This window comes from Spermophilus citellus (genome assembly GCF_964194105.1).
Source record: "Spermophilus citellus genome assembly, chromosome: 9".
In the NCBI taxonomy this organism is placed as follows: domain Eukaryota; kingdom Metazoa; phylum Chordata; class Mammalia; order Rodentia; family Sciuridae; genus Spermophilus; species Spermophilus citellus.
In genome coordinates this window covers 124,834,036-124,855,420 of record NC_138191.1, presented here as the reverse complement: position 1 = coordinate 124,855,420, position 21,385 = coordinate 124,834,036, and the positions used below count along the sequence as shown (strand labels likewise).

The following is a 21,385-nucleotide window of genomic DNA, read 5'->3' as shown; positions in this document are numbered from 1 at the left end:
AAGATATTTTCAATGAACTTTAGAATCACATTCTTAATTTGTTAAACAATAAAAAAGGAACACTAAATATCAATGGCAGTTTTCAATCACTCCAAACTAAAATAAATATTTGAAACTAAATGGGAGGTTATGTCTAAAGATACTAAAGACCCAACAGAAATTACTCTAAAAATATTTTATAATGCTACTTTAAAGTCTGTTCTAAGGTCTGCTTTAGAAAAACAGAAATGCTGGTTTTACCTGAAAAAAAAAAATTTCCCCCCCAAAAACTGTTTTTCTTACTTGAGAGAGTCCAGGGGACGATGCATGTCCCGGGGGCGTTGCCGCAAGATTTGGATGCCCCTTGTTTATTTCATGTGCTGAATAAGGGGAAGGGGTTGGGGGTCCCGGCTGTCTTGCTACTTGTGTTACCTGTAAAGAAATCAAAACTTAGTAAGAAAATTATATTAGTAACCCAATCCTAATAAATACAGATAAAATAGTTAACTCATCTTTAAAAACTGGGTTTTCCACTCAAAAGTTACACTAAAATAAGTACCAAACTGAATAAAGGCTTAAATTTTCAAAAATGAAAAATTTAAATTCTAAGAAAAAATACACATGAATATTTCCATAAATTTGATACAAGATTCCTGAAGTATGATATCAAAACCTAACGTTTAATAAGGAAAAATAAGTGAAAGAATTCGCACAGCCGTTTTGTAAAAGGAACAAAAAAGAAATAAATGGCTACAGTGAAGGAGAGGATTATAAAAAGAGCACAAGGAGATTTTTGGAGGTCACAAAACTTTTTTTATCTTGACTAGTAAGAATTACATGATTATATGTTCCTTAAAATTCACAGGGGGGGAAAAAAAGGGTGAATTTTACTCTATAGAAATAATACCTCAATAAAACTGAACCTAAAAGGGGGCAAGTTATTACAAAATACAATTTCATTTTTTAATTTAAAAAAGTCTATCTAAAAATACATATACATGTACATATGTAGACATGTTTCTCCATGCATGTGTGCTCACAGATATACAAATACATACATACAATATTTAAAAGCTCTATAAGGAGAAAATATAAAAATCTTAAAGCATTACATGTATCTCTTTTCCCATTTATATTTTCTAATGTAATGCAATGATGTTGAACTTATATAACAACAACACAAAAAAATTAGCATGCTTTTATGTACTCAGAATTATATTTTCTCCATTTCTTGCTGGCAATAAATTGTCCATGAGACCATGATCAATAAGAAACTACTTCACTAGGGTCACTCCCAGAGCATAGCAATCAATTTTACCAGGCACTTCTCCCTGACAGCAACCTAGATTAACAATGACATTTTGGCAAACCTCCATGAATGTTAGGCAACTTTATACTCTTCAAACATGAAAAAAAATCTTTTCTCCATGAAACGTTTTTTTTTTTTTTTTCATGCCCAGTGCTGGAGATTGAACTGGACCTCACACATGCTCGGCAAACTGTTTACTATTGAGTACATCCATAGCCCTTTTTATTTTATTTTGAGACATAGTCTCACCAAATTGCCAGGGCTGGCCTCAAACTAGTGGTCCTCCTGCCTCTGCCATTGAAGTAGACAGAATTACAGACATGTACCACCTCACACTACCTAGAGTATGGTTCTTATTTTGATGGGCCACGAACCCTCTGGCAATATAGCAGAAAATACAGATATGTTTTTATAATCATGTGGGGTTTTTTTTTGGGGGGGGGATTGAACTCAGGGGCACTCAACCACTGGGCCACATCCCCAGCCCTATTTTTTTGTATTTTATTTAGAGACAGGGTCTCACTGAGTTGCTTAGTGTCTCGCTTTTACTGAGGCTGGCTTTGAACTCAAGGTCCGCCTGCCTCAGCCTCCTGAGGCACTGGGATTACAGGTGTGGGCCACTGCGCCTGGCATAATCATGTTTTTAAATGTATAAAATAAAAAATACACAATCATGTTTCTTAATGTGTGAAGTTAAAAAAAGAGAGATAAGAAAAACTAATTATAAACAATCCTCAATTTGCAATGGTTCCACATTCAAATTTTTACTTTATAACAGCTCAAAAGCATGCCTATACAACTATTATGTTTTTCACTTTCTGTGTAGTCAATCATGTTTGGTTTTCTTTGGGGGGGGGGGGACACTGGGTTTGATCCTATTCAAAGTGCAAATTCCAAATTAGAATTTTGTTTTACATGGTTTTACAGAACTGAAGGCTAATGTAAGATATTCAAGGTGCAATTCCAAATTAGAATTTTGTTTTACATGGTTTTACAGAATTGCAGGCTAATATAAGTACATTTAAGGAAGGCTGTGCTAAGTCATGATGTTCAGTACATTAGGTTATTTAAAGCATTTTCATCTTAAGTATTTACAAACTTGTGATGGGTTTGGGGGATATGATCCCATCATAAATCAAGAAGCAGCTGCAGTGATATAAAAATATTAAGACTAATTCATACTGTAGTAATGTATATTCTTTAGTCTTATATCACTGCAACTGTTGTTTGCATTCAAAATTCAAAGAATGCTAAAATTCAATTAGATATTTCTTTCATGTCAATTCTTAGATCTTCTAAATTCTATCCAAGAGTTCAAAACTCTGTCCAGGAAGAAAAGCAAAGTGGTCTCCAAATGACATTAGATTTTCCCAGAATTTCCTCAGTCAGAAGCTCTATAGAAGTCTAGTTGTTGGTAATCAAGCCCTAGAATCCCTTATATATCTTGAAACAAAAACACACTTTTAGGTTCAGGTACCTGACTCCAAAGCTAAAACGAACTCCTATAAAACTAGCTAGAATCCAGAGCCACAATTGATGCTAACATCTGTGATCAAAGATTAAGACTTTTTTTTAAGTTATAAATTATTTTTTTGAATTTTTAGTTAAACATGACAGCAGAATGTATTTTGACACAGTATTTATACATGGAGTATAACTTCCCATTTTTGTGGTAGTATATGATGTGGAGTTACACTGCTCATGTAATTCATATATGAACATGGGAAAGTTAGGTCTGCTTCATTCTACTGTCTTTCCCATTCCGATCTTCCTCTTCCCCCCACCCAGCTCTGTCCAATCCAGTGAACCTCCCCTTCTCCCCTTCCTCCCCTCACTGTGAGTCAGCATCCACATATCAGAGAGACTATTCAGCCTTTGGATTTTGGGGATTGGCTTATTTCACTTAGTATGATAGTCTCCGGTTCCATCCATTTACAGGCAAAGGCCATAAATTCATTCTTCCTTATGGCTGATAATATTCCACTGTGTGTATGTACCACATTTTCCTTATCCATTCACGTGGTGAAGAGTACCTAGGTTGGTTCTACAGCTTAGCAATTGTGAACTGAACTGCTATAAACACTGATGTGGCCATGTCACTACAGTATGTGGCTTTTAAGTCCTTTGGGTATATACCAAGCAATGGGATAACTGGGTCAAATGGTGGTTCCATTCCAAGTTTTCTGAGGAATCTCCCCATTGCTTTCCACAGTGGTTGTACCAATTTGCAGTCCCACTAGCAATGAATACCTTTTTCCTCACTTCTGACAACATTTATTGTTACTTGTATTTTTGGATAACTTCCATTTTGACTGGAAATGAAATCTCAGTTACTTTTAATTTGTATTTCAAAGATTAAGATTTATAACTGTCAATCTACTTTGTTCCTTGCTTCTTAATAATTTTGATTATCATTTTATTGGAAAATTTTGCTATTAAATTTGAGTGAACATTATTTTCTAAGAGCACAAGATTTACCATATATTACAACATTTATAAAGCTCATCAAAGGAAAAAATTGGATTGCTAATTAAACATCTACTTTAGAAAATTATCTGGAAATGAACACTAATAAGCAAATTTCTCACCAACTAAGCTTATAAATATGTATTCTTACCATGTATTTTTAGAACAAGTCATTTTGATATTCCAGTAATGTAAAACATCAATATTATATTACATAAAAGGTAAAATATTTAGACACTGGTATAAAAATACATAATAATAAAGTGGACATAAAAGGAAAACAAAGAAGTCAGCTATATAAAATCCATGTTAGATCAATTCTCCAATTTTACACTGAAAAAACAACTGATGATCAAATCTGCCCAGGACAAGAAGTCATAATATAGAAAACTTTTTTAAATGCCACTGATTTAAAATAAACAAACATTAAATCAGCAAAGTGCATGTCAATTAAACTAGCAAAAGTAAAAAAGAAGAAAAAACAGCTCATGTATTATTGCCAAGAATCTAAGCAAATGGAATATACATAGGATACTATGAATAGGTTTACTATGTCCCAAGAACTATAGGGCAATGAGTCATAACTATCTCAAAGCTATATCCCCCCTCCATTATTCCATTTTGAGGTATGTGCACTAAGGAAATAATCTCAACTTAAATTAGGAAATTGAAATTAGGAATTTAAAGATACATCCAACAATACTATGAAGGAACAAAAAAAGTTAGAAATGGTAAGCAATCAGAAAACGAAGCTATGTAATTGAACAAAAAACATTAAATATGTAAATTGGTACCAACTAAAATAAATATATAAAGTAATCAAGAATAAACAAGAAAAAAGACACTAGTTAAATCCGTTAAGAGGCACCTTTATATAATGACAAAAACTATGAAAACGATTACTGATAAAATTCAGTATTTGTCAGTTTCTTTTTCTGAAAATTACTTCAGATGCTTTTCTGGGGGGAGAATGGGATAAAGACACTGAGAATGAACCCAGGGGTGAGGTCTCACTTTGCTAAGGGATCTAGTTAAATTATTGAAGCTGGCCTTGAAGTTAACAATCCTCCTGCTGAGGCCTCCAGAGTTGCTGGGATTACAAGTTAGTGCCTCAAAGCCCTCCTTGAGAATCCTTTTTTAAAGTATTATATTGCTCCATGAAATGCAAATGTCTATAGGGAGTGGTGGCACAAGCCTGTAATCTCAATGACCCTGGAGACTATGGCAAGAGGAAGACAAATTCAAGACACGATACTTAGCAAGACTCTGTCGCAAAATAAAATATTTTTAAAAGGGGACTCAGGATGGGTCTCAGTGGTTAAGTACTCCTGGGAACAAAAAACAAAATGTCTAGCTGGGGATGTGAATGAGTGATAGAGATACTGCATAGTATGCATGAGGCCCTTGGTTCTATCCCGATCAACAGACAGACAGAGACAGATGTGTGTATGTCTAAGCGAAAGAGAAAATGTACTTTGTCAAAACCAAAAGTACTACTTGACTAACGATTTCAATTATGAGACAGGAAGCAGAGGAATAGGTTCTGGCAACTACCTAACCACCTTCAAGTTTAAGAAAAATTGTCTTCTATAAAATATTAATCCTAATCAAAATCATCAACCATTTTTCAAAATGTATATTATATTTACATTTAAAGACAATATGACTGAGATATATTTTTATTCACTATAGATATAATATCCTTGCACTGGCAATAATGTGGAGCCTCCAGAATTCTCATTCACATGTTTCTGGAAATATAAATTGGTTTGACCATTTTAGGAAACAATTTGGCATTAGCTACTAAATTTAAAAATAGAATTACCTATGATCCAGCTATCTTGCCTCAGCCTCCAGAGCCACCGGGATTACAGGCGTGACCCATCACATCTAGCTCATTTTATTAACTAGAGGGTGAATCTTTTTTTTTAATTAGAGGGTGAGAATACAGCTTCTGCTTTAAAACTATTAAGTTCTGCTTGTAAGTTTTGTGCGGTTTTATGCATAACCCACCCGCCTCCAAAAAAAGATTAAAGACAAAAACAAGCAATCTACTTAATATCTGAAATAAAATATTGGTTACATTGTTACTAGTTACACTATTATTCAACAGAGTAGAAAGAATCTCAGAAAAGAAACACTGATGCAAGAAAACCTCTGAAATCTTTATTTAGTGAAAACTTCAACATGCTAGTGAAATTTCATTCTAGACTACTACCTAAAGACAGTCTCCCATGATATCAATGATATTTAATTGTTGTTGACCAATATAAATTGAAGATCCTTTTGAAATATTTAAGGTAAATCCTAATGATCGTGCAACCTAAGGTGAGTCGTTAGGTGTATTTATCTAGCACTAACTTATTTCTAATTCCATCAAGTATCCCGGCCAATTAAGAATTATCAATCATATACTATAATATTCAAATAGTAATAGTTCCCTAAACATGATCGTTCTTTCTTGACTACAGAGCCATGGAAATAAATACCATGCAGGAAATATGGAGGAAAGTGGCCAGGGGTAAACAACAGGAATTAGGACACATGGAGAACTGGAAAGAATGGCTACCCATCTCTGCTTTCCCTAGTGAGCAGTGTGATCCTCAGCTGCAAAACAATGCTGTCATACAGTAATTCCAGATAAATAGGGACAAGATCTTCCAAATCTTAAAAAAAAAAAAAAAAAAAAAAAACCAATGGAATTTTGGGTATTTTTCCTTCATACCGGGAAATTGAACCTGGGGGTGCTTAACAGTGCACTAAGCCATATTACCAGCCCATTTTATATTTTATCTTGAGACAGGGGCTGGCTAAATTCTTTAGGGCCTCACTAAAATTGTTGAGGCTGGCCTCCTATTTACAAACCTCCTTCCTGAGCCTCCCAAGTCACTGGAATTACAAGCAGGCAACACCATGTCCAGCCAAATATAAATTTCCTACAAATATTCATGTATAGACTTATGACTGAATTATACACAAATATGAACTGATTGAACATAAATTATTGTTATTACACACAAACCAATGTTTCAATTTGTATTTTACATTATTTGGTAGTGGGGATTTGTGGGAGACCAACCTTGCACCTGACTTGGGTCACACTCCCCAGCTGGGTGCTGAGGCACTCAGTCGCAGAGATGTGGCAGAGCTTTCCCCACCCTTCTTGGGTTCGAGGATTGGTGTCTCGTACATGGGTGTGTCTTGCTACAGCCCCATGGATAAAGCTATGCTCACCTGTTGCTTTGTAATATAGCCCCTTGTCCTGTTTAGGATAGAATCTTCCATGGAAGTGCCTTGTGTGTGTCCCCTTCTCTTACTGTGCCCTTGGGTGTGGCCTACCCAGGTGTCAGTCAACCTGCTGACAGTGGACATCATGAAGACAGACTCAGCCCCCTGAAACCTGACCCCCTGCCTCATTTAAATAACTTCTCAATAAAAGGGGTGAGCCCGTGCTCTCACTCTCTTTCTGGGGACTCTTAAGGTCAGAGGACCCTTAAGGTCACAGCAACCCCAAACAAAAAGGTATTTGTGTCTCTTGTGTGGTTATTTCATGCAGCCCAGTTTGCCCAGTTTATCTGGAGTGACCCCTGAGCCTTTTAGTCACGAGAACAGAAATCCGGCAGGGATTGAACCCAGAGGTGCTTTACCACTGAGCTACATCCCCAGACCTTTTTGAAATTTTTATTTTGAGACAGGGTATCTCTAAATTGTTTGTTTTAATTTTTTTTTAGTTGTTAATGGACTTTTATTTTATGTATTTATATGTGGTGCTGAGAACCAAACCCAGTGCCTCATGCATTCTAGGCAAGTGCTCTACCACTGAGCCACAACCCCAGCCCCACTCTAAATTGTTTAGGTACTAGTTATTTTACTGAGGCTGATCTTGAACTTGCTATCCTCTTGCCTCAACCTCCAGTGTTGCAGGAATTATAGTCATGTACCACCATACCTGTCACAGTGTTTTATTACCTATTCATTATATATCTAACAAAAAAAAATAGTACTTAAGCCAGGAGCAGTGGGGCACAGCTGTAATCCCAGCAACTAGGGAGGCTGAGGCAGGAAGATCACAAATTCAATACCAGCCTCAGCAATTTAGCAAAGCCCTATGCAACTTAGCGAAACCCTTTCTCAAAATATGTTTCAGTGGTTAAGCATCCCTGGGTTCAAGCCCTAAGTACCCGCCCCCCCCCAAAAAAAAAGTACTTGAGAAAAACAGTAATTAAATCTTTACTAAAATGATAAACTCCAGGATCCTATCAAGTAAAATGATTTTTTCTTATCAATAAATGGCTCATGTAAAAGTAAAAAGCACATGGTTTATGTCTGAGAAGTCATTGCTTATTTTTTTTTCCTCCAAGTGAAGTTTATTTAGTGAGGTCATCTAAAAACATCCCAACAGCTGCAACACCCACATGGAAATGACCAAATTCATTTGGGGAAGACTGGAAAGATCCCAAAGTTTTTACTTGGCTAATTTCAACTGTGAGAAAGAGAAAGTTCAGTGGTCCATTTTCAGAATATGATATTTAGCCTTAAGTGTAGCCATTTTAACTATAGCCCTTCGCTCCCCCAACTTTAAAATTAGCCAATCCCGAATACTGTAACCTCAAGCTGCTGCTGTCATAAGCAAGGGGAACTGCTGTGCTAGGAATAGAAACAGGAGGACCGTCCACCCTCCTGGTAGAAGTCAAGGCGCCTTGCCCATGTACTTCCTGGCCACGTTTGATTCCTGCAGCACCCAGTGTCTGAAACTCAACATTTCATGCTGATCAAGCAGTAGAATGGGTTTTCATTCTCATTAGATTTTCATAACTTCCTAATTCCTCCTTGAGATAATTTATTTCTCAAAATCTATAAATACCGAAAAATAAAGAAAATCTGTTTACTCAACTACAAGGAACACTACAATAGCTAAAAGGACATTTAATTTAGTATTATTACATTTTTCGAGTTCTCTTGAACATTATCATCACTATTCTGAAGTCATCTGCCAGAAAAGAAAGAAAATGCCTTCCTCCTTTTCCTATTCTTAGCTATGCTTATTAGGTTCAATTTCATGAAATTCCAGATAGTCAAGTATTTTTTGATCTTTTTTTTTTAAAAAAAAAAAAAGAAAAATTCATGTGATTCAAATAATAAATTAATATTCAAGCAAACAGATGCCATGCACGTTCTATTATGGACTCGGCACCAGATTCAATCATAAGGGCTGCTTTTCTTTTCATATTTAGTAACTAGCCAATAAAAACCAGAAATACATTAGCTGATTTTTCATTGGTTAATGTAACTGCCTTACTCATTAACAAAAGTGAAGAAAAAAACCTGCCCTCCAAAACTGGGTAGCTATAAAAAAGGTATACCATAAGTGAGGATTCACTTATACCATAATAAGTGAATCCTTGGGGATGAGACAATGAACTGCTATAAACAATTCTAAGATGGCTCTCAATGTTCCCTAAGTAACACACCCAGAATAATTTCCCTGAAGAGTGAAGATGATGATAGGATATCACTCTGGTGCCTAGGAAACTAATCATTTCTCTTTGAAGTAATTAAGAGATATTATCTGGGTGGGCCTGAATTTATCAGATGAACTCTCCAAAGACAGACTGGGTCATCACAGACAACATTCTCCTCTAGACCTCTAAGACTAGGCAGAATGCTGTACTGTAAAAGGTCCACACTCTAAGGATACGAGGGCAGCCTCTAGAAGCTGAGAGCAACTTCTACCCAAGAGCCAGCAAGGCAGTAGGGGAGCTAAGTACTACAACCACAAAGAAATAAATTCTTCAATCAACCTTAGTGACTACAAAAGTGAACCAAAGCCTAAAATAAGATTATAGCCCTTGCCAAATCTTCATTTCAGCCTAACGAGATTCTGAAGAGAAAATTCTGCTAAGCAGTGCCCAGACCCACAGAAATAATGTTTTAAACGGTTAAGTTTATGGAGATTTGGGGGTGCTTGCCACCGCTTCCAGGGCGTGCTGCAGCGAGTGGGTATTGCTGTGTCTTAGCTTTCTGAGAATCTGTTTCCATGCTCCCAGGTACGATGAGCTTCCTAAAGAGTTTCCCGCCGCTGGGGCAGAATGAGGGGCTTCGGCAACAGCAGCCAGATACAGAGGCTGTGCTGAATGGAAAGGAAAGGGCCTTCGTACTGGCACTCTTTATATCGCAGAGAGCCGCCCGTCTTGGTTAGATGGTTCTGGATTAGGATTCTCACTGGAATATCCCACCATTAGTTTACATGCGGTGTCCAGGGACCTAAATGCTTATCCTCGAGAGCATTTGTATGTTATGGTGAATGGCAAATTTGGAGAATAATCAAAAGAATCTCTTGCTGATGAAGAGGAGGAAGATAGTGATGATGATGTTGAACCTATTACTGAATTTTGATTTGTGCCTCGTGATAAATCAGCATTGGAGGTGAGGTTCACTGCAATGTGTGAATGCCAGGCTTTGCATCCAGATCCTGAGGATGAAGACTCAGATGATTATGATGGAGAAGAATATGATGTGGAAGCACATGAACAAGGACAGGGGGATATTCCTACATTTTATACCTATGAAGAAGGATTATCCCATTTAACAGCAGAAGGGCAAGCCACACTGGAGAGACTAGAAGGAATGCTTTCTCAGTCTGTGAGCAGCCAGTGTAACATGGCTGGGGTCCGCACGGAAGATCCAGTAAGAGATTATGAAGATGGCATGAAGATAGACACCACACCAACAGTTGCTGGACAGTTTGAGGATGCAGATGTTGATCTCTGAAAATAATTTACGTTGCTTAAAAGTTCTGCTTATAACTAGGAGAGAACTTGGTGCCTCTTCCACTTTGGAGTGGGGTTGATGAAAGTCTTTCCTTCTCCAAAACTCAACATTTAAACCAGTTCTTTCTCAAGACAGACTATACTGAGACAGCAAGTTGTCACCAGCAGAAGGAACTACAAACTTTATTAAAGGTGAATTAATTCATCCAAGGGGGTACTTGTAGTTTATCATTTACTCCAAAACTTTGTGCTAAGTACCCTATGAGTAAGTCTATAATTCCTGCCTTTGCTGTATGAATCATCTGTACGGTAGCAGACCTGTGATAAACATGCTCAGGAGCTTGGAGTGTGGGAAGAAAAGGCAAATATCTCAGAGCGATCAGCCTTTGTTATTCTCCACAGAGTCAAGAGTCTTTTACTGATTTGGGGGCCAAATTAATTAATTCAGGCCTCTGTAGTAGCCTCTTGGGAAATATCCTAGCTACAGATCCTGCCACTGACAAGAGTGTTTCTAGCTACCTTCTGCTCCTTCTGCCCTGTTTTACCAGTCTACCCTGTATAGCCTCTTAGGTTATATCATTTAATTTCCACCCTCTTAGGTTAGTTTTCTGTAACAGTTAACTGAAATGAAAGTCCTCCAAGTACTTCTAATGATAATTGTTTTGTCTTTGTAATAGCATAACAAATAAATCTACATTTTATAGAGATTTATTAGATGGCAATAAAAAATTAATACACCATTGGGGGGAAAAGTGGCAAGTAAAAGACTCTGAAGTTTTTGTTTTTGAGGCCCTGGGGTGGAACCCAGGGCCTCAAATATGCTAAGCAACTAATCTACCAATGAGCTACAAAGCTAGACCATCCCTGAGGACTTAATAAGGTCAAGGGATGGAAATCCACTTGACTCAAGTTATTACACTGAAAGGGAAGTCAGTACTTCAGGAGGCTGAAAAGAGATGGCAGATTACTTAAGGGCTTCATAGACAAAGCAAAGACTTTGGAATTTCCCCCCCCTGAGTAAGAATCAAATGAAAATTTTAATCAGTAGCATGACTAGATCTGATATTTTCCAAGGATTATGTTGGTTAACTGAACAATCTAAGAATGGAAGCAGAGACGTGAGTTAAAAAGCCACAGAGATAACTTTAGCCATAACTTATGGTGGCTTCAAACAGTAGTAATAAAGAGGATGAAAGTAAGTGCTCAGCAGCAGCGCACTTGCCTAGCATATGTAGGGCACCGGGTTCAATTCTCAGCACCACATATAAATAAAAAAAAAAAAGGTCCACCAACAACGAAAAAAATTAAAAAGGAAAAAAGTGCACTAATTTGGATTATAAGGGTTTTAATTTGGAGGTAAAGCCAAGAGTAGTTGCTACCGTTTCATTGGCGGGGTAAAACAGAAAGCAATAAGGTCTGACGGCTAACACTTGGACTTTATTTACTGAGAACCAACTTTATGCCAGGCATTGCTCGAGGTTCATAGGATACAACAGGGACTTAAAAGCACATCCCTGTCTTTGTGTGGAGTTGGCATTCTAGCTGAGGAAAAGCATAACAGAAAAAACAAGTTATGTAGTACGTTTGAGAGTGACAGCTTAATGAAAATCGGGGACGGTTTTTAAGAGCATGGCTTGAAATATTAGTTTTCTAGATGGAAGATAGAGAGGGTGGCAGGCAGAAGAGATTTAAGAGGCCAGTACTCAAGAGTTGAGGTTTAAATGCTAATTAGATATCCAAATAGAAACAAAAAGTAGCCCATTCAATCTATGAATTTAAGCTTAAGGGGTCAAGGCTAGAGAAAGCAATCTAGAGGTAGGTTCATTATCAAAGTTCTAGATAGCATCTGATTTAAGTGCCATGACTAACAAATGAAAACATGAAAAAGTTTGAAAATTATAAATGAGAGAGAAAAGGCAAACACCAGTACTGAAATCCATTTGGTCTATATTAACTGCTTACTCCAGGTTGTGCTCATATGCTTCTTGAAAGGGTTTCTTTCTCAAAGACTGACAGAGAATAAATCAGTAATGTCTGAAACTAAAATCAAAACCTCACAATTCCAAAAGACATGAGATGACTAAAAGATTATCAACACAGCTGGGATCATGAGTTCAAAGCCAGGCTCAGCAAAAGCGAGGCACTAAGAAACTCAGTGACACCCTGTCTCTAAATAAAAATACAAAATAGGGCGGGGATGTGGCAAGGTGGTTGAGTGTCCGAGTTCAATCCCCAGTACCAAGGAAAAAAAAAAAGATCATCAACCAAATTTCAGCAGTTCCAATATCAACACAGACTTCATATCATAGAGAAGACCAAAAGAAATGTTTTTAAGCTAATGACTCTGTTGATGTTAGTACAGAATAAAAGCTAGGAGGAACACTGTTCACTCAACGTGACTCCTCAGTCCACATGCCCTGCATCAATCAATATTTAGTGTGCACCAATGTTCTATTAGGCACTATATTAAGCCCTAGAGTAACAAAGATAATGTCTTTGTCCTTGAGGAGGTCTCAATAGAAAGGAAGTCACAGGTGAATAAAAAAATAAACTATGTGATAAATCATATAGGATGTATATTTAAAGTACAGCAACAAGCCAGAAGGAAGTAAGTCTGAGAATCTGGAAAAGTTTGGTGGCATCTGAGATACAACTTGAGAACAGTTCAGTTCCGACCAAGAATTAAGGACAGAATCCTGAAAAGTAATGGCTGAGGAGAGAATAAAGTGAAAAAAAAAAAAAAAAAAGACTGGTTCAAGAGACTGTAGACAGGCTGTGGAAAAATCACATATTGCTTGTAAGAAAGCCATCTGATGGGGTGGGGTTGTGGTTCAGTGGTAGAGAGCTTGCCTAGCACATATGAGACCCTGGGTTCCATCCTCAGCACCACATTAAGTAAAATAAAGACACTGTGTCCACTTATAACTAAAACATAAATATTTTAAAAAAAGAAAAGAAAAGAAAGCCATTTGAAGAAAACAAACAAAGCAGACCAACTGGTTGCCCACTGTGGGTGGAACTATGATGGACCAAGGAATGTAAGGTTTCTTTTGGGGATAATGAAAATGTCCTAAAAATAGCTGTGCTGTTGATTGTCTATACAACTATAAATATACTAAAATCTACTTAATTATACATTTATTTAAATGAGTAAAATGTATGTTTTTGTTTTGTACATTAATGGAGATTGAACACAAGAGCACTTAACCACTGAACTACACCCCCAGTTCTTTTTATTATTTTTATTTAATGATGGGATATCACTAAGTTGCTGAGGCTGACATCAAACTTGCCATCCTCCTGCCTCAGCCTCCAGAGTCACTGGGGTTACATGTGTGTACCACTGTACTCTGGCAGATATTTTAATTATATCTTAGCAAAGATAGGAGAGAGCTGTACACAGAGGCTAGAATTGGAGAAGCAAACTGGGTAGTAAGAAGATGGTTTTCATTAGTGTTTAAATTTGAAAAGACCAATTTCAAAAACAGTAATGACTTTAATCAAGAACATCAAAGGGGGGCTGGGGATGTGGCTCAAGCGGTAGCGCGCTCGCCTGGCATGCGTGCGGCCTGGGTTCGATCCTCAGCACCACATACAAATAAAGATGTATCTGCCGAAAACTAAAAAAATAAATATTAAAAAAAATTAAAAAAAAAAAAGAACATCAAAGGGCTGGGGCTGTAGCTCAGTTGTAAAGCACTTGCCTCACACATTAGGCACTGGGTTTGAACCATTTAAAAAATAAAGAAAATGTTTTAAAAAAAGAATGTCAGAGAGGACTTATGATTTCTACCTGCAAATACATTACAACAGGAGAAAATATGGTGTAATTTACCAATAAATATTTCTACCCACAATGAAACATTATCGAAATTATATTTAAATATAATATGCATGGATAAGCATGGAGTACAAGTACATGAATTTATACTGTATATATACAAGATCAATAATTATTTCTAGAATATGAATGTGTTAATTAAGAATAAATAGGTGGGGGCTGGGGATGTAGCTCAAGCAGTAACGCACACGCCTGGCATGTGCGAGGTGCTGGGTTTGATCCTCAGCACCACATAAAATAAAAATGAAAATGTTGTGTCCGCCGAAAACTGAAAAATAAATATTAAAAAAACTTCTATCTCTCTCTCTTAAAAAAAAAAAAAAAAAAAAAAAGAATAAATAGGTGGCTTGGTGTGGTGGTACATGTTAGAAACTTGGGAAGCTTAGGCAGAAGGATCCCCAAGTTCAAAGACAACCTCTGCAACTTAGCTAGATCCGGTTTCAAAAAATAGAAAGGGCTGTGGATGTAGCTTATTAATAAAGTTCACCTGAGTTCAATCAGGTGGGAGGACAGGGGTGTAAATGAGTTTTATCACTTGAAGTAACAAGCTCTCTAATTCCTCAAATCTGTTTTGTTGTTGATATGCCCGCAAAAACAAATTATCAGGACCAGGGATGTGGCTCAGGGGTAGAGCACCTTTAGGTTCACTCACTAGTAATGCAAACAAACAAAAAAAGTACAGTACATGTAAGAGCGGATCATGGACCCATTTCATCAAAAAACAAATTAAGTAAAAATATAACAAAAGGGGCTAGGAATATAGCTCAGTGGTAGAGTGTGCACAAGTCCTCAGGTTTAACTCCTAGGACCACCAAAAAAATTATAAAAATTATATAAGTGTGTACATTTACACATATATATTCAAGCATATATACACACACACATACACACACACACATATGCTAGTGACTAAAGGACTTACTTACTGTGTAAAGAAATATCCTCTGATAAAGATTCTTTAAGGAAATGAGCAAAATTTCTAAAAGGTACACTTAATTAGTTGTTAAGGAGGAATAAAAATAACCTTACTGTGTTGGAAGGACATGGGCAAATAGAGGATTATTAGAAAGAAAAAAAGAAAAAAACTAAAATACCATCTGTCAAAGTAAAAGCCAATGGATAATGATAAATAAAAATAAAAAAATAGGAGAAATCTCCTACTGCTTAGAGATACAGAGTTAATAGAAGAGGAAATAAAAACAAAAATGTTTGAAAGTGGATAGGTGTAAACAACAGACCAGGAGGGGCTGGGGGTGTGTTTCAGTGGTAGAGGGATGCCTGGCATATGAGAGGCCCTGTCTTCAAATCTCAGCACCATATATAAATAAATAAAATAAGGTTCCATCAACTACTTAAAAAAAAAAGTCATTCTTAAAAAAAAAAAAAAGAATAGATGGGGACTTGTTTCTTTTCATCAGAAATCCTTTTATATTGTATGCTTTTATTGAAAGCATGTACATGCCATGTTCTGAACATTTTCATTAAACAGATGGGCAAATGCTAACGCTATTTAAAGATAATCAGAAAGAAATTATCTAGATAATAAAGATCTATAGGCAAGCACATTCATCACAGCATTATGTATAAAAGCAAGAAGATAGAAATAACTCAAATATCCACCAACATATGACTAGTTATATAAATCATAGTATAAAAGGAACAGTTGCTTAAAAACATTTCTACCCTGAAAGTGGCTTTCTTCCCAACATAACCAAAAATCATAGAATGATGTAGTCCTGAATTTAATGACACACTCAAGGTCCGCTAAAATGATGTACAATTGTACACTGACACAGAACAATATAAATATGATGTGTTCAGGGCTGGGGTAGTAGCTCAGTGGTTCAGTGATTGCCTCTGCATGCAGGAGGCACTGGGTTCAATCCTCAGCACCACATAAATAAACAAATAAAATAAAGATATTGTGTCTATCTACAAATTAAAAATTTAAAAAAATAAATAAATAAATATGATGCATTAAGATAAAATGCAACATATAATCAGTATTTTAAGTATGAATTTTGTTAGGCTATGTGTGTGCAATTTATATGTCTACAAAAAATATGAAACATGGAATAATTCAATCTAAAGAATAGGTGTTTCTCTAAAAAATAAGATAAAGGGTGCTTTTCATTATTTTACAATTTTTGGAATTATTTTTGTTACTTAATATTATTCAATCAGAAAAAAATTTAAAGCTATGAATCAGCCATCTGAATCTTATATTTTAATAGTAAAAACACATAACCCATTGGGAAAACGAATAACTACATCCCCAAAATATATATTTAGGAAAAAACATTTTTTACAATAAGAAGTTACTTATGGCATAAATTTAAGTAAAGCAAACAGGGTGAGAATTTTTAGTACTCTGATAGCTTTTACAGCAAAACTACTGCAAAGAACATGTCAAAAAGGTGGCATGAGCCTTTCGTTAGCAAGATCACAAACCAGTTTTTTCTGTCATACTTTTCTCTTGGTTTCTAACAAGCACATATTAATTTTATAGTGAACAAACTATTAAACTTGGTGATTAGATTTCCCGATTAGCTTATAAAATCCTTCTTAAGCCAAAGATGGAGCTGAGGAAGACAGGCTGGTACTATAATCCTCTGGCGCTCCCAAAGCCACACAAAGCAGGCAGCACTGAGTCTCACTGTGTGTCTCCTTTCAGTCCTTAAGGACGAGAATAAGACATTATAAGTACTTATTACAGTACTTGCAGACAAGTGGCCACTCAGACATATAAGTATTATACTGTTATTAACTCAAGAAAATCTCACTGTGATATCACTATGTGGGTGTAAAACTTACTAAGCTTATCAACTCAGGAATACCTCAGGTAGCCAGAGCTGCCTAGTACAGAAAAGAGGCCAAGATAGTAACCAGATTTTATTTCTTTCATTGTGAATGGTAGCCTAGAGAATTGAATTAAAATTCTTTTTTTTTTTTTTTTTTTAGAGAGAGTGAGAGAGGGGAGAGAGAGAGAGAGAGAGAGAGAGAATTTTAATATTTATTCTCCAGTTCTCGGCGGACACAACATCTTTGTTGGTATGTGGTGCTGAGGATCGAACCCGGGCCGCACGCACGCCAGGCGAGCGCGCTACCGCTTGAGCCACATCCTCAGCCCTGAATTAAAATTCTAATGATCTTTCCCAGTTCAATAACAAAATCTTGATCAATTAAGGATAACTACTTTAAAGAAAAAACTGGAGAGTAGTAAGGATTATCAACCCTAACTAAGCCCAAACCACTCAGTAAAATTACCCATAACAAACAGTAATATTCTATATGACCAGAAGAAATTAATCTGCTACTTTTTTAAGGACTATTTCATAGGCTATCCATTGTCCCGGTAGATACAAAAGGAACATTTGAGAGCTTTGTGATGGGTGATGGCTTTTTAACAGAGCATATTCTCTTCTACATGTTCAAAATTCCATTGTCACAGAGTTGGAAGATTGTTGGTATATATTTAATAGCTGCAATGGTACTAGTCATTTCCCATCTTACAACTTAATTTCTTTAAAATATAGGGTCTACTTATTTTTCCACTGCTCTTCATTCAGCTACAATAAACCAGTTATGTGACTTATTCAAAGTAAGTGAATTCTTTTTCATTCCATGGTATTAGAACTCTGAGCCTAGTATTCAAATATAAGAAAGCATAAATTCAGTTATCAAAACCACAATATATTTAATAGTCCAACTCACATAAGACATGTGATGTATGTCCCCAATCTGAGACTGAGTCACAGATCATCATTTTCCAAACAAAAACTTAAAATAAGGAACACACCCAAGAAAATCAGTCTTAAGAGTCAAGAGAACTGGGTTTGAATTTTGGCTCCTGTACAAAGAAAGTATATAAGCAAAGTATTTGAACTTAGTTTCTTCTGTAAAAGAGAAAACTAAAAAACTATCATGCAAATTTATTTAACACGTTAAAGCATGGTTTGCAATGCCTGCTCCATAAAAAGTCAAAAAATGGTAACTATTTGGGGCTGGAGTTGTGGCTCACTGGTGGAGCGCTTGCCTAGCATGTGTGAGGCACTGGGTTTGATTCTCAGCACCACATAAAAAAAATAAAATATGTATCCATCCATAATTTTTTTCAAAAATAGTAGCTATTGTATTCAATCTTTTCACAAATATTTAAACTATTGATTTAAAATTCTAATATTAAGCATATAACTAAAGAACAGTTTTGGATTGAAATAATTCCTCCTCTGGTTTTCATTTATGCAGATTTTATAGGAGACAGTAAAGTCTCTGCTAATCCTAAAGCAGTGGTTCAAAAGATGGATTCTGAGACCAGAGGCATCACCACCTCCTGGGAACAGGTTTAAAGTGCAAATCCGTAAGCCTCTCTGACATCTGTTTTGTGTGAGGTCCCAGCAATATGTACATAGTTTCACACAGTATACCAGATAATGCTGACTACTAAAGTATAACAAACGCTGACATTAACATAACAGTGACAGGTTTAGCAATCCTAGCATGTTGTGTCTGCACGCTTTAGTCCACTGAGTTAACCCAAAATAGCAGAAGGCAGACTACTGAACATGCATACTGCTAGCTGTATTATTGCTACAAGGGACACTGAGACTCAGGAGGCTAAGGCAGGAGGATCACAAGTTCAAAGCCAGCACAGAAAACAATGCAAGATTCTGTCTCAAAAAGGTCAACAGGGGAGGCTGGAGAGGTAGCTCAAAGTATCTCAGATTCAATCCCCAGTACCAAAAAAAAAAAAAAAAAAAAAAATCAAACTGCAGTGCCATCGCTAGGGTAATAGCAAAACTTTGAAATCCCTGGGGGATTTAATCTTGTTAAATAAAGTTATTTTCATTGTATAATTATTTTAAATGGACATCAAAATAGTTAACAATATACTGTACACTAAATGTAATCTAAAGATTTTCATGATCACACAAATTTAGCAATATGAACATCAAATTTTATGGAAAAATATATTTAAGGTTTATGGAATGTCAATAAAGCTCTTAGTGCATATACTTTTCTGCATCCACATTTGCTGTATTGCAGTTAGGTACAACTTCCAGCCACTACCAACATTCCAATTTGAAGCTGTTGTTTAATTCCTGTTTATAACATCATGGTGGGCTTCAAAATTCAACAACCAATATTTTGCTATGTTCTAAATTTTCCAGTATTTATCAAACTTCACCTGCACATCTCTATTCATCCTTCAAAACTCTAGGCAAATCTCACTTTCCCTGAGATAAATTTCTCAACACCATGTCTCCTGACTGTGTTTCACAATGATGCTCCACATGGAGAAGAACTGCAAGACATTCACCGCCTAAGCTTGCTCTAAAAAATAATTAGCAGTCCTGATAAAATGCATGATCAATTTCAGATAAACTGTAATGACTTTTCTTCCAAAAAGCACACCCATACACAAAACAGCCATCAGAATCTAGGTACCTTTAATCAAACATTTCAATATTAAGCCTCTTTCCTTTTCTTTTCCATAAATACCTTTTTATTTTACACAGAGTTTTTATTGGTGCATTACAGTTGTACATATTGCCAGGATTTGTTGTACATATTTGAACACCCACACTATAAATACCTCTATCAATTAAAAAAAAAAAACTCTTTGATCTTTCAAACTCTCTTCCTTTGAACAAGTTTGAGATACTTGACAAATGTTTTTAATTAATTTGTCTGAATTTTTTTAAGTTACTAAACAAATGTTTATTGAACAAAACAAAAAATTAAACTGCTGATTTATAAATCTTAAAAAAAAAAATGACAGAAAACCCAAAGGATCTTTGGGGTTTGTTAACAGCTAAAGAAATTGAATACCTTTCTACTAAACTACCAACTAAATATCAATACATGATGTAGGGCAAATAAACCACCATGGAACAACAGTTAAAATGTACTATGAACAGAACTGGTAACCACCCTCACAATCACTTGTCCAGGCATCATTGGTGAACAGATGTGCATGATAAAATAAAAGGGAATTTTGTAAAGCAGTAAATACGCCTGTGTCTATCAAAGGTTACAGCTAAAAATGATCTCTCTGTTTATGCCACCAACTTCATGACAATAATAAATGTATGCCTTGAGGTAAAAATGATCTTCATTACTTTTTTCCTAAAATATTACAACTTTGTTTGTCACAAAATTAGTCCAATATCCTTTAACCAATTTTGGCTTAAACCAATCAATTATCAGTTTTGTTTATATGATACATGTAATAATTTATTAAATGAGTATGAATGTAATATTCTATAATGCAAAAAAATGTTTCCAAAATTCTCCAAAAGGAACTTGATTATTATTTCTACTGTTTTCATCTGAAAAATTCAAAAGCCATTAATAATTGACATTTCACAATAGCATATTCCTTTTTTTAATATTCATTTTTTAGATGTAGTTGGACATAATACCTTGTTTCATGCTAGGCAAGCACTCTACACTGAGCCAACCCCAGTGTTACCATATTCCCTTTTTTATCTTCAAAGTTAATCCTTCTTTTGAAGGAGAAAAAAAATCAAATAAATACATACCAAATAACATTTTAATTAGATACCTGACTTAACATTTAAGGAGCAAATCTACATTGAATATTAACAAGGAATCCCAACTTTCATAAATGTCATTAATCAGCGTAAAAGATGAACAGAAACAAAATTCAAAATTCAGAAATTTTAATGAATGCTGTACAACTGAATTGCAGTTGAATGAATGATTTTCCCAAAGTTACTTCAAGGGGCTGAAACTGCAGCTCGGTGATAGAGGGTTTACCTAGAATTTGCAAGGCCTTGGGTTCAATCCCCAAAAAATAAAACAATTAAAAAGTTCACAAGCCTGTATTCCCAGCAGCTCAGGACGCTGAGGCAGGAGGATTGGGAATTCAAAGCCAGCCTCAGCAAAAGCAAGGTGCTAAACAACTCAATGAGGTCATGACTCTAAATAAAATACAAAAAAGGGCTGGGGATGTGACTCCGTAGTCAAGTGACCCTGAGTTCAATCCCTGGTACC

The 21,385-nt window shown here is 35.9% G+C and overlaps 1 protein-coding gene and 1 pseudogene across 21 annotated transcripts in view; one reads left to right on the top strand and one right to left on the bottom strand.

The window, feature by feature from the left end:
* Positions 1 to 21,385, bottom strand: part of EIF4G3 (eukaryotic translation initiation factor 4 gamma 3) — a 287,482-nt gene that overhangs the window by 184,180 nt on the left and 81,917 nt on the right. For all 20 annotated transcript variants that reach the window (XM_081306230.1, XM_081306245.1, XM_081306247.1 and 17 more), the window contains exon 3: positions 283 to 411. In XM_081306230.1, coding sequence (XP_081162356.1) covers positions 283 to 411 — 129 coding nt within the window. The remainder of the gene's footprint in view (positions 1 to 282; positions 412 to 21,385) is intronic.
* LOC308656814 (methylosome subunit pICln-like) lies at positions 9,752 to 10,525 on the top strand (annotated as a pseudogene). Its single transcript has 2 exons — positions 9,752 to 10,070; positions 10,173 to 10,525. The product of its transcript is annotated as a methylosome subunit pICln-like (transcript).